General features: G+C 65.8%; 1 protein-coding gene across 1 annotated transcript in view; it reads right to left on the bottom strand.

The window, feature by feature from the left end:
• The window catches only part of MISP (mitotic spindle positioning), a 4,093-nt gene that overhangs the window by 1,861 nt on the left and 1,758 nt on the right, over positions 1-474 (bottom strand). Inside the window, 2 exon segments of the mRNA XM_010289231.1 lie at positions 100-269; positions 271-474. The exon segment at positions 271-474 is cut by the window's right edge and continues 26 nt beyond it. Of these exon segments, the coding sequence (XP_010287533.1) occupies positions 100-269; positions 271-474 (374 nt within the window).

The raw sequence follows: 474 nt of genomic DNA, 5'->3' as shown, positions 1-474 counted from the left end.
CCACGAGGAACGGGAGGGCAGGAGCGATGCCCGCGGTAGCTCTGCCCCAGGGTTTGATCCCTGCCCTGTCCCATCCCACCATTCCTCTCCTCCCCTTACCGGAGCTGTGCCGTGAGCGGGAGCCCTCCTGGGGAAAGCCGTTGCTGCCGACCAGGGAGTAGCCGTCTACCAGCCGCCGCCGCCGCCGCTGCTCCTGCAGCTCCTCTTCCCTCTGCAAGTCGCTCCGGATCTCCTCCTCGATCAGCGCCGAGGTCTGTGGCTTCCAGGTGCTCCTCCCGGCTGTCCTCCCTCCTTAGCGGGTTCTGCGTCCCCATGTCGTCCACGAAGGAGACCTTGGGCTTCCAGAAGGAGAAGGAGAAATACTCTCTGGGCAGGACAGCCGTGCCAGTGGGGCTTGGGGTGGAGCCGGGAAGCCTTCCTCCCTGTGAATCCTCACTCCCCCACTTGCTGGCGCTGGCGGAAACACGCTGGGAC

Source organism: Phaethon lepturus, unplaced genomic scaffold (genome assembly GCF_000687285.1).
Source record: "Phaethon lepturus isolate BGI_N335 unplaced genomic scaffold, ASM68728v1 scaffold31600, whole genome shotgun sequence".
In the NCBI taxonomy this organism is placed as follows: Eukaryota; Metazoa; Chordata; class Aves; order Phaethontiformes; family Phaethontidae; genus Phaethon; species Phaethon lepturus.
The sequence above is the reverse complement of the archived record's forward strand: the minus strand, read 5'-3'. Positions and strand labels throughout refer to the sequence as shown.